The sequence below is a fragment of the Heloderma suspectum genome, chromosome 5 (genome assembly GCF_057233095.1).
Source record: "Heloderma suspectum isolate Gila_16-S chromosome 5, 16-S_ref, whole genome shotgun sequence".
In the NCBI taxonomy this organism is placed as follows: Eukaryota; Metazoa; Chordata; class Lepidosauria; order Squamata; family Helodermatidae; genus Heloderma; species Heloderma suspectum.
In genome coordinates, this window is record NC_139462.1 from 62071092 (window position 1) to 62084030 (window position 12939).

The window sequence follows — 12939 nt, forward strand, 5'->3', positions numbered from 1 at the left end:
TTTACCTTTCTCTGACTTTTCTTCCGCATTTAAGAAGGTCTGACTACCAGGCACTACGGAAATAACTAGCAGGTTGTTCGAACCCTTGAGTTTGGGGCTGATCTCTGCCTCTTCTTTGCTGTTGGCAGAATCACTAAGTGCTGACAGGGAAGAAGAAGAAGGGCTGTTTGAGTCACTGGGTGTCTTCCTCTCTTCACCTGCAGATAAAACAAACCAACCAACCCCAAACATTAGCTGGCATAGTAGTACCAGTGTTATAACAAATTCGTGCCTCAGTCGAGACAAGGAGATCCATCTGCGAAAGCAGCCTTCCTCACGCATCTGCAAGCTCTTCTCTCCATCCACATTGTGCAATGTTCATCCAGCCCACCCAGTCTGGCTGGATGCATCTTTTGTTGCCTATGGGGATGCGCATTCACTTCCAGCAGTGATGTGCAACTACATGCCCTTGGCTAGAGCCGGACTGGGGCCTCATTCTTTTTCTGTTACCCTTAGATTTAGGGTTCTTCATACATGAGGTTGGGCTCCCAAGGGCTTCTCCTTGCAATAAAAGGTTGCCTTTCTTCCTTGACCTATTGACTTCACAGCAGGGGTGGGCAAAATGTGCCCACAGGCCATATGTGCACCCTAGCCAAAAATTTTGTGGCCCCCACTGCCCCACCACCAAATTTGTTGCCAGTATTCAGTGGCATAGCAGTGGCATCCTCCCACCAATTTTCCTTTAATACAAGGAGTGCATGCCTTGTTCTAAAGCAAAACTGTGCTCCCAGAAGCCTCCAGGGGGTGCAATTTTGCTTTAAAACAAGGCATGCACTCTCTCCACACACCTTGTTTTAAAGAAAAAGGTGTGTTTTTGCTGTTGCTGTGCTACTGAATTTTGGCAGCAAATTTGGTGGCACAGCAGCAGCAAGGTGAGGCCCCTCAGGGGTGGGGGAATTGGTTCCCAGAACCCTGTTGCCCGCACCTGCTCTACAACAATTCCTTTGATATGTTGTTAGGATAAAATGGAGAGAAGGACGACTATTTAAGCTGCCTTGGGTTCTTCGCAAGAGGAAAAAAGTGGGATATAAATGTACTAATAATATACCTGCTAGTAGGACACTGTGTCCAGACTGCTTAGGGCAGGAGTCTTCAATGCGGAGCCCACGGGGGCCATGGCACCCACAGGGACCTCCAATGGTGCCCCCAAAGCTCTCCACCTCCTGCTCTTTCTCTCCCCTCTACCCCTTTCCCTTGCTAGTTCCCTCTCCCACCCAGCCTCTCTCAGCCCCTCTCCCACTGCAACTCTTTAGCTCACTTTTGACTAGCCAGGCCCCCACAGCAGCCATTATGTGACTAGCTACTTCCTCAGTGGGGGTCATTTTGTGGTGGTGCTCACACATTCCCAAATGTGCCCACAGGTCCAAAAAGGTTGGAGATCCCTGACTTAGAGTGATCTGTGTCTTGCAGGTGAATAGATAGCTCTGTATTTGGATAGGGGCTGCAATAAAATTACCATTGATCATTGCCAGTTGTACAGTTCCATCCCAGACAATGTAATGTTGGGGGTTTACATTTCTTGAAAGCAATGCAACTAACAATTTTGTCCCATTTGCACTGATTTACAGTTTTGAGCACGAGTGGAACAACCCCTTATTTAAACACCCCTAGGGTCGCTGCTTCTAGGTCCTTCAACAATGTGATCCCAAAGCCCTCCATTTCTTTTCTCTGCCTCTTCCTGGACCCAGAAAAAGACTGAGAGCTACCAGTCAAGCTGTCCCCTTCTATTCTGTCTTAATCACACCTGAGTAGGGTCAAACAACTTATTTTCCTTTACAAAGGAAAGCCCGGTGTGACATATTTTTGTAAGCCCCTTTCATAGGCACTCCAGTGGAGCACAATCTATATATACTGTAGGGATCCAATGACATGTCTATTCCAATCATCTGCACCTATGCAACTTAACTGTTAGAATTGGGGCAATGGCATTATTTTATCCTTTGAGCAAGAACAAAAGCAATGAATTAGTGGAACAGTGAGCTGCTAATCTTCATTATGCATTCTAACTGAATGACCACCTTTCTTTTACTTGCAAAATCCTTACAGATGCTGCTTTTGACTGAAAATGAAAGATACCTAAAAGATTGCAAACTGCATTCTGTGTGCCATTTAGAAAAAGGCATTACAAAATGATTTTCTAAAGGCTGGACCCAAACGTGGTCATAATTAGAGTAGGCCCATTGCATCAATTTAGTCACTAATTTAAGTCCCATTGACTAAGTTAGTATGACTAAGACTGGATTCAACCTCACATATTTTGCTGGTGTGCTTGTATTGGCTGTACCTCTCTTTCTGCTCTGGATTGTGGGATTCCATTCTATTTTGAAGACAAGGAGAAGACAGAGTTCTCTATAAGGAGCTCTATTTTAGTTAAGCATGGGCTCCCACATTCTTCCACCGATAAACCGAGAGGGGAATCCCCTTGACTGGAGTGAGGCTTCTCCTGGTGTCCCAGCTTTTAAGGGGTCCCCATATTCTGCCAACTTGCAGTACATCTTTTTTGAGCACTCCAAATAGTAGGGGAGAAAGGAAGCCAGCATTGGTCTGGTGTGTTAAGAAGGAACCTGCAACTCATCGTTATTTCTGTTTACAAGAATGTGCAAAGTTCATGAAGTTATTCCTACACAAGGATATAAGGTCACTACTCATGCTTGCAAAAGATATCTGGGAGGATTCCTACATTACACTATACGAAGCATTTGCAAATGGAGTCACACATACAGAGTGTGAAGAGGTGTTCAATGGGCTCTTGCGTTCCCTTACCTAATGGAAGCAATTAACACTCTGAAACTCTTCACACAGCAGGCTCAGCTATTTAAGACTCACAGTAAACAAAAAAGGAAACCGAACGATGAAGATGCTGCCATTTTAACACATGACATGGGTAAGTTTTAAAACCAATTTGGCCCTAATCGTGCACACGAGTTTAGTGCCATGACAATTTTGCCACGGTAGTGGTCCAACTGGGACGGCATCAGCAGAGAACTTGGTGAGAGAGGTGGCAGCAGGAGGCAAACCCAGACCCAGAGAGAGGTTATCACCTGCATGCTTGGTGGCGACATGAGCCTTCATCTCTGACTCTTCCATGGTTACAAAATCACAGGCTGTGCAGCAAATAGAAAACATCCACTGTTCTTTATCCACATGAAGCGACATATGACTGACAAACTGGACATTCATCTCGGTTTCAAATCCACACACATGACAACTGGAAGCGGGAGAGAGTTAGAAAAATTAAAGAGTGTGCACTTATGGGACCTCTTTGGAATAGACAAACATTGCTTCTCTTCATTCAACCTGACCAGCGCCTGGCTTTACAAACTTCGTCTTCTCTGTGCTGTTTAAATTGCACTGGGATAGCCTTTCGTCTGCTGAACTGCTTCGGAACTGACAGCCCTGCCAAGCTGATTAAGGGCAGGCACAAGGCAACAATCCCGAACACACTATAATGATGCTAAATAATCATAAAGTTAATTAAAAACTACAGGTTCCAGATGCTGCACATCACCTAGCTATTTCCTTTGGGCAATAAGATGTGCTGCAGCCTTGCCAAGATATTTAGTCAGGCTGCTACGTGGACAAACGGAGAGCTTGCCACACACTTCACAAGCAGCTCCTGCGCTTTGGAAATGGTCCCATGTCAGGTTGGGCTCTCATGCAGAAATGCCGAGCATTCCTAACGCAAGCAAGCCAAAATGGGCTTAGGGATTCCTTCTGCGTGACTGGGCAAAAGCACTGATCAGCTATGCAAACGCGAGTGCTGCCGAGTGCCACAGAGAGGCAATCTGGAGTCAGCTCACAGTCCTGCTAGTCTTGACAGCCACTAAAGAACTCTCTTGGGTGCTGATTTTGGCCTTTAAAGCCCTAAACAGCCTGGGACCCAGATATCTCAGGAAGTGCCTCGAGAACTTTGCTCAGTTTCTTAGGCCCTTCTTGCTGTCTTCCTCCCATGTCCCCAGACTGGCTGGTGGGGATGAGAGAAACCAGGCTGTCCAGATTATGGAAAGACCTCCCAAGAGAGATGCGTCACTGCCTGTCTTTAATTGTACACTGGAGACAGTTTTAGTTCAGCAGGTGTTTTTTTTATTAGGACCTTTTAAGTACAGTATGTTTTCCTGCCTTTTCCCAATTGTTTTATTGTATTTTAAATTGTTTTGTTTATATTGTTTATTTTAAATTGCTGTAAGCCACCCTGAGTTGGCCTTTGCTTAGAAAGGCAGGATATACACATTCGCATGTATGTTCGTACATATGTACAAATAAATAAATAAATAAATAAATAAATAAATAAAAACAGATTGTATAACTTACTATTTTACAGGGTCCCTCAACAGTTTTATGGCATTGTCATTTTAAGTAAGTCAAAAACACTGAAAACTACATGGACATCCCAGTAGAGTTGATCAACATGAATGCCTGAGACTTTACTGTGACCAGACACCCAACGCCCAATTCACACAATCAGCACTATGGCGGCCACTTGGAAATGCATACACCAAGGTTTGGGTGTAGTCGTTTGTTATGAAGAACCCCCAATTTCACCACGCCATTTTGAGTAGTTTGCAGTCCTGTGATTTGCAAGGTAAATGGAGGATCTGTGCGGCAAGCAGCTACCCATGAATGACCCATGCATGGAGTTAAACATGGTCTGGAGACCCAGGTGGTCGCTATGCTGCAGATGCTTGTTTGTTACCTCCCTCTTACAGGGACAAACAGATGAGGCGGCGAGGCCATCCAGTGGCAGTGGCTTGTGTGGCTGATCTGGCACGTTACAGACAAGTGGCAAGATTGTAGTTCTCCCAATGCTGGCTCATCCCACATTTCAAAGGGTTTTCAGAAGACGGAAAACTGAGATTAAGCCAAGGAGGTACAATGATGCTTGACTCAGTCCCCTCATTCATAGAGGGGCCCACGGCTCCTGACTCAAGCAGTGTAGCATTCTTCAGCCAGTCATTTTAGAATCTGAGGGAAGATGGAATGGGTGTGTGGTGAGAGGGGCAGAGATTTAGTACAAGGATAGATTTGGGCACAGACTGGGAAATGCAGCAAGTGGGAAATGGGAGCTGAATTAGAAAGGCAAGAATAATGTAGATCGGGTTACATTACATGGTACCAGGTTAATGTAGACCAACCTGGTACCCTCCAGATATTTTGTACTTCAACTCCCAGCAGCCTCAGCCACAAGGCCAATGGTCAGGAATACTGGGAGTTGTAGTCCAAAATATTTGGAGGTCACCATGCTGGGAAAGGCTGATGTAGAGTTATATAGGATTTCCACTCTTGAGATGCTCATAACTTTGGAGTTCTACTGTGAAATCCTCAGTGCTCTGACTTTGGTCGTTGCTGAGGGTCAAACAGAGGCACGCCAAATGCACCCGCCGGATTCTCCCTATTAAGGAAACACAACAGGGCTTGCTCTCGGCTTTGAACTGGCAGACAGGCAGAAAAGGCAGCTGGAACCTGGTCTCTGGGCTTGGCTTTCAACGGGGTCCTCACCTGTAGTAATAGGGGTGCTTCTTTCCATCACTGCCTTCGGAAGTGACAGCGCTGACAATGTCCTCAGTGTCTGTACTCACCAGCTTCACGGAATGAACAGTCAGGTGCTGGTTCAGGTTAGCACGGCACTTAGCAGCATATGGGCACAAATGGCATTTGTATTTTCTCTCTTCTGGAAAGAAACATTAAATACCTTGAATAGGGGGTTTCACACACACTCAACAACCTTCCCCCCCCCGATCACATTTGTGTCCCACAAAAAATTCAGGCAGTGTTCATGGGGCTCTTCAGCATTCTCCAAGAGCAGCCTCACACTTCCAAGCTTTCCACCACGCAGATGCCCACAGGCAGAAGGGGATACCTTGTCTGTCTAGCTTTGGGAGCATCCAGAGTCTGCAAGCATAGAATCATGCAGAGGCATATTTCTAAAAACAGGCACGGTATCTCCCACTATGCATGTATGCCTCTCTGCATGGTGTGGAACACCAAAGAGAAAATAAGCCTGATGAACATGCAGAGTGATTCTGAGACATGCTTGAAGTATAATTTCTAATATAGAAATGCATGTCTCAGATTTTTTTTTAAAGCCTGTTCATCCTTCAGAATACTCTCAAACAACACTGGGCACAATCCAGCCAAATATAAGTATTTTTCAGCCTTGCTTGTTTCAACGGGAGAGCTAAACACATGCTTACATCTTTCCTACTGACATCAGTGGGGCTTAAAAGTCCTTAACTTGGGCTGGGACAAGCATGTTGTTTGAAAATGCAAAAAACCTCTAAAAGCTTTGCATTATATCAGCTCCTACTAAGTTCATGGGAACAGTTTAGACTACATATATCAGGGGAGTACACATGAAATGGTACCTTTTATCAGACCAACTAGTTATCTAATTATATCCCACTGGGCATGAAAGCGTGCAAGACCTTAAAACAAATACAGCAAGAGATACCATTTCACCGGTTACACGTTTCTCCAAATACACTGACCTTAAAAATAATAGCAGGAAAAATATGAAAGAGCATTTAATTTGCAAACGTCGCTTAGCAAATGTAAAGTACAATCCAGTCTGGGTGCCTGCAATAACTTTTGCACTTGAACACCAGCTCACTTGTGATGGTCAATGGTAAACAGGAGTGTCTTGGGAGATATTTATGTAAAAGCGGAAAGTTGAATTGCTTTGCAATAAAACCTGGAGTAGGGCAAATCCTTCTAAGGGTGAAGATGGGCACATTATAGAAAAAAAGAGACACATCCTTTAGCCTCAGGGTGAGCCTGGCTTTGCAACTGAAATAACAGACATGCCTACCAGCAGAATGAGTGCTGATTCAGCTCTCAGTATTTCCCTCCCCAGGCCCCCCATGCTTCAGCTGGACTGTCCTCCATCATCATCATCATCATCATCATCATCTAAAGAGGAAAGTTTTTAAAAGTGCAAAACCGTTCTGGGAATTGAGGGGTGGAAATTTCCCAGTGACATCACAAAGAGCCAGCAAATCAGCACTATGCACAGAAGGAGTTTGAATGTTTGGAATGAATGTAGTGAGGGGATTTTTGGATCAACTACACCACTCCATATTTGTTACATTTGCCTTCTCCCTAAGAACGTTAAAGCTTCCATTTCCATGTTTCTAGACTGAACTCAGACTGAACTCATCACACACTTCTAAAGCTTAAAAATGGTTAGTGCTATTAACTGGTGGCACCCAAATTGGTGGCATTAGAAGGAATGGCCTGACATTGCTTTCAGAGGCTGCAATCTGCAAACCAGTAAATTCTCAGAATTTGGATTTTAGCCAATATGTTTGAATCCCACTGGGTCTTTCTTGTGACAGCAATAAGACCTTCAAATCAATGGAGCTAAATCAGTTTAAAGTCAAATAAGTTTTACTGGTTGGTAGATTAACTTTAAAAGCCTTTGCAAATTAAAAGTTTCTTTTCCTTAATACAACATAGGTGTGCTAAAGAGTGACTTGTGTCTCTAATTTAAATCAATGCAGCCAACATCACATCAATTTTACTTAAGCAATATGTGTGAATCATTCCTTTAGACTCTAGAGTCGAGATCAAATAATTCAGAATCATCATTTGGGCAATATTACCAGAACAAAATTAAATAGGATCATCTGTGGTTACATACCAAATTTGGTGCTTTATTATAATTGCTCTGAAACAAATGGTTGTGCAAGAAAGAGAGTAACAGTGTAATTAACTCACAATGGTAGTAAATCTACTCAGTTCCTTCTGGGTTTTTTTAAATCTTAGTATCATTATATTTGGTATGGCCATACTTCATATTACTACAAGAATGTAAGTAGGCTTTGATTGGCTCCTATATATTTTGAACTACTTTTTTGAACATCTACTGATTGCAGTAATTTTTAAAATCTGTTTAAAGCTAAGGGACAGATCTTCTGCAAGGAAAAGAAGATGGGGTGAAAGCATCCTCCAGCTTACCTTTTTTGGGGCAAGGGGGAAATGAACAAATCCACCCTACATTTTCTTATAGGTATCATTAATATGACAAGCACTAGTTTAATATTAAAAGCAAATGATCTGGGATCTGTACCTGTGTGCAAAAATTTCTACTGCATGGGGGGCGGGGGCTGCATTCAACACCCAGCAGCATGAATACAATGCTGGTGCACCACACGCACTTCACCTAAATGATAACAAACAGCACTATCAACTCTGAGGAAGGACTAAATCAAGATACTCTGTTTTTCCTTTCAGGTCATCAGCACTGTTTGTCCTGCTGCTTGAAAGGGCACCTCTAGATCACATCTGCAGCCCAGGTCTTTGAGCTCACTGGATCACTGAGTAGGCCATCGGATACTTTGGATGTCAAAAATTACTTTAGGACCCCGAGCAGCTGTTTTCCTAAAGGACTACTACGAGAAGTCATTGCGGGGTCAGCACCTCAACCCCCACCACCTGTATCGGTCCAATTACTGTTACTGATGTGATTTTCTTTGCACCTGTGCTCCCTCTAGGTTGGCAACTAGGCAGCATTCATCAGGTGACTGGATTTGGCCCAGGAGACTCCAGTTGCTGATCCCTAATCTAGAGATTTTCCACATAATCACAGAAAGACAGATGCATTTCAGTTCTGGTTTTCAGATATTGTCTGTTGCGTGTTGCAAAGAGTGTTGCAAAAGCATAGAGTGTTGTCTATAGGTGTTGGGGATAGATCAATCCACCGTTATTTACATGCAAAGAAATGTTCATTGTTGCCATAAAAAAAAGAAAGAGTGAAACTGCCCAACACTATTAAAAACAAAGTGTTACCTGTGTGCAGGGAGAGATGTCGGGACAACGTCTGCTGTCGGCCAAACACTTTTCCACACACATCACAGGGAAAGAGCTGGTCATTAAATTTCCAAGATGGTAACCCATTTCCAGCCTCCAGCCCTATCTTCTCTGCTTCTATTCCCCAAAAAAGGAGAAAATACAATTCTAGTATTAACAACTCAAAGGCACTCTTGGATTCCACACTGTATATCACTGGATATGTCATGGGAAACACAATGCCACTGTCTTGTACTGTTCATGGCATATGGATGTGATTCTTGTGAAAGCACTAATCAAGCTGTATTTACAGTCTTATTTGTTAGTATTTCTTTCTTGCACAAATGCCTTCCTTAGACAGAATAGGAACCTCCTCAGAGACAAAGTTATAATAATTTTAAAAGTGAGGCTACAATCAACTCAGTAAAAGAGCATGGAAGTAAGGTAGTATGCTTAAGTTCAAACCCACATACAAGAGTCTGAAAGCAAGATGCCACCACAGGTGTTCTCTTTTATGTCCATCTTTCAGGTCTACAAAGTATTGCATCTTTCACTGACAATTTCAAAGTAACTCAAGGATCTCAGTCTGTATTTGCATTTATTTCTTTGTTTTATTCTAAACATTATTCCCGTGGAATAATGGGACAGTTCACTTTTATAGCACAGATACTTCTATCAAGATTTAGCATTTCCAGTTTACACACACACACAGACACGCACACGCACATACAGGCAAATATGAACTTCATGTTATTTCAGGAAGAAGTAAAGCAGGCATGTATCAAAATAAATGTTTCTTGGAAAGCCCAGGGAATTCTGCTGGGCAGAACTGTTTTTGAACAAAATGTGCCTGTGTGTGCAAGCACTCCTGGGGCCTGTTTCCACGAGCAATTTACTCCGAACTGGCTGTGTGTGGAGGTTGTTAAGGATACATGACATCGTGCCCATCCAGCAGCCACACTGGAGTTTATTATGGACAAACCGAATTTCCTGGGACTGCTTATGGTCCAGTTCTTTTCCTTAATTCCGCTTATCTGTGCTTCTGTTGTGGTGTACACCAACCCTCTGCATTTACTCCAGTATGTTAGCCCTGTCCAGAGGTGTATCTTTCACCGTGACCCTGGTCAAGGGGTGTTTCCCTACTATTTTCCCCAGTTGTGTTTCCCTGATGTTTCTGCCATTTCCCGGTTGGCGACCAGAGTTCTTTTTTAAAAAGTAAAGAATTAAACTGAAACAGTGCTTTAGCATGGCATTGCGAACCCGAAATAAGCACTCCACATTCACCAGCAGCAGCCCCCTGTGGACTGTGAACTGTACTTTTAAAGTTGTTACTCCATCAGGGGCTAAAGCTTACACTACTAAAAGCACTGTGGGGTGGGGTGTACATTTATAAGTTCCTGGCCAGATCGCAGTTCCAGAGGTAGTTATCGCAGAATCCTCAGTTGTGCATTTAGAAAGCATCACTATCATGCGATAGCAAAAAAAGCCCCAGTCTCCAGCACACTTCTACCCCCCGCTCACTATCTCATTATGAAATTATTTCACATTTCTCCAGGAATACACATATCCCCCTATCTCACTTTCACTGTATAACTCTATCTCGAAATAACACCATCACGTATTTGTGCTATTGCATGATAGCACATTAGTTCAGGGGTTCTTCCTGAAATTACACTATCATGCATTGGTGCTATTGCGCAATAGCACATTTATTCAAGGGTGCCTGCTAATGCAGAAGCCCTGTTTTTAGAGGGAAAGGGGAAAAAATGGGCGGAATCGGGCATAGGTCAGGGAAGTTAGTCAGAAGTAACTCCCGTTGCAGTCAATTAGGCTTTTTCCTGAATTTACTGAGCTTGCTATTAAGCCAAAAACACCAAGCAGACCCAGGATACATCATGTATTCATCAGGTGAAAGGCATAGTAACTCCGCTAATGGCTGAGAAGTGCTATTTCCAAAGCTGCGTGTCTCTGCTGTTTGGTTAAAGGCTTTTTGGGAATAATTAATGCCAGCTTCAGTCCTTTGCATCATCACCTAACTGGAGTTTCAGGGGGCAGGAGAAAGGGGAGTAGAGCCTGGAGGGGGGAACCTCTCTTATTGGTTGAGCAGCCCCTGCCAGTCTGATGACGTTCACTTCCAATCCCCCCACCCCACCCAGAAGTATGTTTCAGTCAACGACTTACAATGGTACGGGGAACTCGTTAGTGGAGCCCTGTGTGGAGCCATGCTGATTCCATGAAAAATCTGGTATTCCTCTGTTTGCTTCACCCTTTCGTTGTTGTGGGAACACGGCCCTGAACACGTCATGTGGGTAGAGTCTAAGGGATCCGTGTTGATGGCACACCCAAAGCCTTTCATAGCAAGTATGCAGTGTCCAACACATTCCCCTTGTTGCCTGGCTCCTGGATAAGACTTTTAATAAATGTAGGCTTGTATAAACCTTGTCCTACAGCTCCTGGATAAAACTTCAGTAAGTGTGGACTTGCAGACTTGCATAAGACAGCACCCCTACACACACCCCTCATTATGCAGGGCCTGGAAAAATGATCTCTCAGTAAATGTATAAAGAGATGGCACCCCAGCTTATTCCCCTAGTTATGCAGTGCCTGGAGAAGGCTTTTTCAGTTACTGTAGACTGGAATAACGGTAGTATCCAGGGCAGCCCCCTTGTCCTGCAGTCCTGGGAAATCGCTTTTTGCTTTCTAGAGGGGTCTTTCAGTTATTAAAACCACCAACAGAGACAGGACAGGCTTTAACCCTTGTCCCCAGCTGTGGTTCCGATCTGGGTCGGCCCCCCAGAGCCTGTAATTTTCATTGCCCAAAAGTGTGGGGTGGAGGGATAAATCCCTCCTACCGGCCACAGTGGGGTCTTGTTCTGGATCAGGCCCCCTGCACTTACTTTAGAGCAAGCAAGCAAGACTTAGCAAAGTAATGCACAATTTGGGCCTCAGGAGCTTTGCCCAGGCCTGACTGCTCATCCTGGTCTGACCCTTCCTCCTCCCCCCACCCCCAGGTTTCTCATCTCTGCTCTCCAACCCCAACCTAATTCCTGGCTCCAATGTAACCACTGGGTCACTCACAGCAGTGCAAGATGACAAGGGCAGCACAGCATTCCAGCTGACTATGCTTGCAGGAAATGTGGCTGCTGACCCCTAACAGGTGCACTGCTGCGAGAGACCCAAACGGTCATGTAGGAGCTGGAGGGTCAGAGTCGGTTTTCCCAGGAAACAAACAGTTGTGCTGGTGTGAACTGAGCCCATCATTGTTATTATTAGTGTACTTTTAACACCTACAGAAGGAGTTCTGTTCCATGGTATCAGCAGCTATAGCTGAGCTATCCATTCATGTAGCATCTTTCATTCACTTCATAGTACAAAACATGCAACTCTGAGGAGTTAAAGCCATAAATAACAGAGGAAGGCAAAGCAGAACAGGGTAAATTAACTGATCTGTGACTCTGCTTCTCTAAAGTAATCATTTATAGACTCATAGATTTTTAAGGCAAGAAGATAACCATTATGGTAATCAAACCTGACGTTCTGCTTAAAAAGTGCTGTAAAAATTAACCTAGCAATTCCTGTATCTAGCCCATAAGTTCTGGTTGAGTTGCAGCATTTCTTGCGGAGAAAGAGCCTAACGTGATTTAAAGACACGTTAAAGGTCTTAACACCTACAGTTAATTAATTAATTTAATTTAATTAAAGGTCATTTAAAGGTGATGCAAAGCACCACAGCTAACACTATTCTCACTTTTTTTCTCCCTCACTTTTTCCAGAAATATCTAATCTTAAGATGATGGCCGATTACATTTTTTTGTTAGTGTGGCGAGTCAATGATTGTTCCCATTCTCTGGTGACTTTTTCAATATGACATCATGCTAGCAAATTTGTGTAACTGGGTTGTCTGAAAGGGTCCAGTGTGTGGCAGCATATGTAGCTAACTCATCTGAGAACATGTCAGCATTGTGGCTCTGGAGTCCACTGTATATGAGATACCTTCACACAACCTAAGTCAGTGACTGTAAAACTCACCATGTGATGGCTACAGTTATTGTCTGAATCCACTCTTTGACATCACTGCCACAATTTTACAATTATCATTATCTTTCTTTGTAGGAG

General features: G+C 43.8%; 1 protein-coding gene across 10 annotated transcripts in view; it reads right to left on the bottom strand.

Moving 5' to 3' along the window:
• The window catches only part of ZNF827 (zinc finger protein 827), a 163376-nt gene that overhangs the window by 13579 nt on the left and 136858 nt on the right, over positions 1-12939 (bottom strand). For 8 of the 10 annotated variants that reach the window (XR_014792095.1, XR_014792094.1, XM_084856187.1 and 5 more), the window contains exons 9-12: positions 8824-8961; positions 5536-5707; positions 3081-3247; positions 6-197 (exon numbers count right to left, since the gene is read on the bottom strand). Coding sequence is in view for 8 of the 10 variants with exons in the window: in XM_084856187.1 (XP_084712313.1) it covers positions 6-197; positions 3081-3247; positions 5536-5707; positions 8824-8961 (669 nt within the window). In the remaining 2 variants the exon portion in view is untranslated. The remainder of the gene's footprint in view (positions 1-5; positions 198-3080; positions 3248-5535; positions 5708-8823; positions 8962-12939) is intronic. The other 2 variants (XM_084856189.1, XM_084856190.1) reach the window with 2 other exon arrangements.